Source organism: Tarenaya hassleriana, unplaced genomic scaffold, assembly GCF_000463585.1.
Source record: "Tarenaya hassleriana unplaced genomic scaffold, ASM46358v1 Cleome9, whole genome shotgun sequence".
In the NCBI taxonomy this organism is placed as follows: domain Eukaryota; kingdom Viridiplantae; phylum Streptophyta; class Magnoliopsida; order Brassicales; family Cleomaceae; genus Tarenaya; species Tarenaya hassleriana.
Window position 1 is genome coordinate 4,344,417 of NW_010971389.1, and position 2,601 is coordinate 4,347,017.

At 32.3% G+C, this 2,601-nt stretch overlaps 1 protein-coding gene across 1 annotated transcript; it reads right to left on the bottom strand.

Annotated features, from left to right (window-relative positions):
* Nucleotides 1–1,777: 1,777 nt before the first annotated feature.
* LOC104804417 lies at nucleotides 1,778–2,544 on the bottom strand. Its single transcript, XM_010528709.1, has one exon. The coding sequence runs from the start codon at nucleotides 2,520–2,522 to the stop codon at nucleotides 1,887–1,889; it is 636 nt and encodes a 211-aa protein (XP_010527011.1). The 5' UTR covers nucleotides 2,523–2,544; the 3' UTR covers nucleotides 1,778–1,886.
* Nucleotides 2,545–2,601: the final 57 nt, after the last annotated feature.

Consider the following 2,601-nt stretch of genomic DNA (forward strand, 5'->3'; position numbering starts at 1 on the left):
ACATGGGAAGGGATGATATATAAATACATGTATATTTTGTATATATATATTTTATATATATATATAGCAAATATATATTATACATATATATATATATATGAATTCGAATATATATATATATATATATATTTCAATTGATTTTTCAATTAAAATCTAAATTTTCAACCGATGTCCGTTGGAATTCCGTTAAAAATTTTTTTAAAATTTTCAAAAAAATTTCCAACCGGCATCCGTTGGAATTCGGTTGGAATTTTTTTAAAAAAAATTTCCAAAAAAAATTCCAACCGGCATCCGTTGGAATTCCGTTGGAATTTTTTTTAAAAATTTTCAAAAAAATTTCCAACCGGCATCTGTTGGAATTGTTTTCTAACAAACATCCGTTGGAACTCCGTTAAAAATTTGCAACCAATTTTTCCAACGTTAATCCGTTGAAAATAATTCCAACGGAATTCCAACGGATATCCGTTGGAAATACCGTTGGAAATTTCCAACCCAATTTTTCAATTGAATACGTTGAAAATTCCGTTAAAAATTTCCAACGGGTGTTTCCAACGGATACTCGTTGGAAGTTTTCAACGGAATTTTAACGGAAATCGTCGTTGAAACGCCGTTGAAAACCGTTGAAAATCCGTTGGAAATTTTCCAACGGACAAATCCGTTGGAAAATCCGTTGGAATTCGAGGATTTTTTTGTAGTGGAAAGGACGTATATTGTTACCATTTACTATATAATAATTTTCATAAAAATAAACAATATTATTTTGAAATAATAATTTTGTATATTTTTCTAAGGCAACAGTTTATAAGAGATAAGTATCAAGTTTTTGGGAGAATATCCAAATAAAATTGTATTATATATTTTAGTATATAAATTAACATTAAACTGTTACATGTATTCATATAAATATTGAATTTAATTTCATTTTTTAAAGTAAATCCTTGACTTATTTTTTATTTCTGAAGTTTGAATTTGTTTTCGGTTTCAATTAAGAAATCGAAAATCATTTTATGTATTTCCTTGTAATTAGATATTTGTTCTTGTTTATCCCGTAATTTCTGGATTATGAAATAATTAATGTTATAAAGATTGTACAAGTTCAATGCTTTACTGGTAGAGGAAAACAAATTAATGGGGTTTTCGGAAATTTAAAATATTAACTAGTATATTTAAAAATGGAAACAAAATTACGTATTCAGCTTTATTTGACTTTGACTTGATGGTTCAAGGTTTATAGGATACAAAATATACTATTTGGATATTTTGGAGATCTTCCATTCGTTCTCCTTTTACAAAAATAATAATTTTTTAATTGGATTTAAATTCTAATCATAAAATTATCCAATATGACTAAATATTTTCTTAGTATATATTTATTCGATTGTATTATGGATTAGATTACCTTTTTTTAGGATTTAATTTTAAAACAATGGAAATATATGTTTGCCTTTGAAAATTCGTTTTCATAAATTTTACATATATTGGTAGTTTTGGATAATAAAAATGTGGTATTTTAAATTTTACCCATAAATATTTACGCCTTAATTATGAGATTAGCGTATTTTTCTAACTCAATTCACGATATTAATTTTGTGAATTTAATGTTATTTGTTCTATAGTCCTCGCCAATTTAAATTCATGAAAGAAAAAAAAACTTTTTCCATATTTTGTAATTATTGTACAACCAATAATTGTGACAATGGGGAATGTAATTAACAATTGAATGTAATAATTATCACTATTATTATTGTTAGTTATCAGAAAATTACAGCTGCAAATATTGAAGGTAATTACACACGATATCCATGTGCATCTTTATTTTAACTCCAAACATAGTAATACTAAGACTAATAAACGACATAAAATGAAAACAAACAATGAATCGGAGATTAAGCTCTCTTGCTCTTCTTCACGTCGAATCGCGGGTTTGAAAGCTTGATTCTTTCCCTTACGTAGAACATCGGGATCGGTACATGTCTTGGCGACGGAGAACGGTTCGTAGTAACCGACCTAGCAAACGGCTCCGAGTTTTTCCTCTTCCTCGTCCCCTCACTTGGAACAAGAGCTTCCTGAACGACGTCGGAAGCTGGATTAGGGTTTACTGTCACCGAATTAGCAAACAACTCCGAGTTTCTCTTCATCGCCTTCGCCTCCTCCTCGCTTGGAACAGGAGCTTCTTGAACGACGTCGGAAGTTGGATTAGGGTTTGTTGTAACCGAACTAGCAAACAACTCCGAGTTTCTCTTCTTCGTCTTCGTCTTCTTCTCACTGTTAACAGGAGCTTCTTGAACGACGTCGGAAATTGGATTAGGGTTTGAACGAGGGGACAATGTCGGACGTCTGGATGCAACAGAAGATGCATGGGGGTTCGGTATCGAGAGATGGTGACGACGATCAAAGGAGATGTTTCCATGGACGTGGACGACGGAATCTCGAAACATGAGACGGAAACCAATGGGCTGTGAACGAGAGAAGCATGCGAGGAGGTAGGCATCACGGACGAGGAAAGTGTGAGTGGGCATCATCGGATTAGGTGTTTGCTCTGGCTCTCGGATGGTGAAAAATCGAGCGGTGCAATGGAGTTGATTGGGGGGGGGGGGGTTT

What these genes read in the sequence shown, in the direction of transcription:
- LOC104804417 (XM_010528709.1), bottom strand. Translation starts at nt 2,522, where the DNA reads ATGATGCCCACTCACACTTTCCTCGTCCGTGATGCCTACCTCCTCGCA.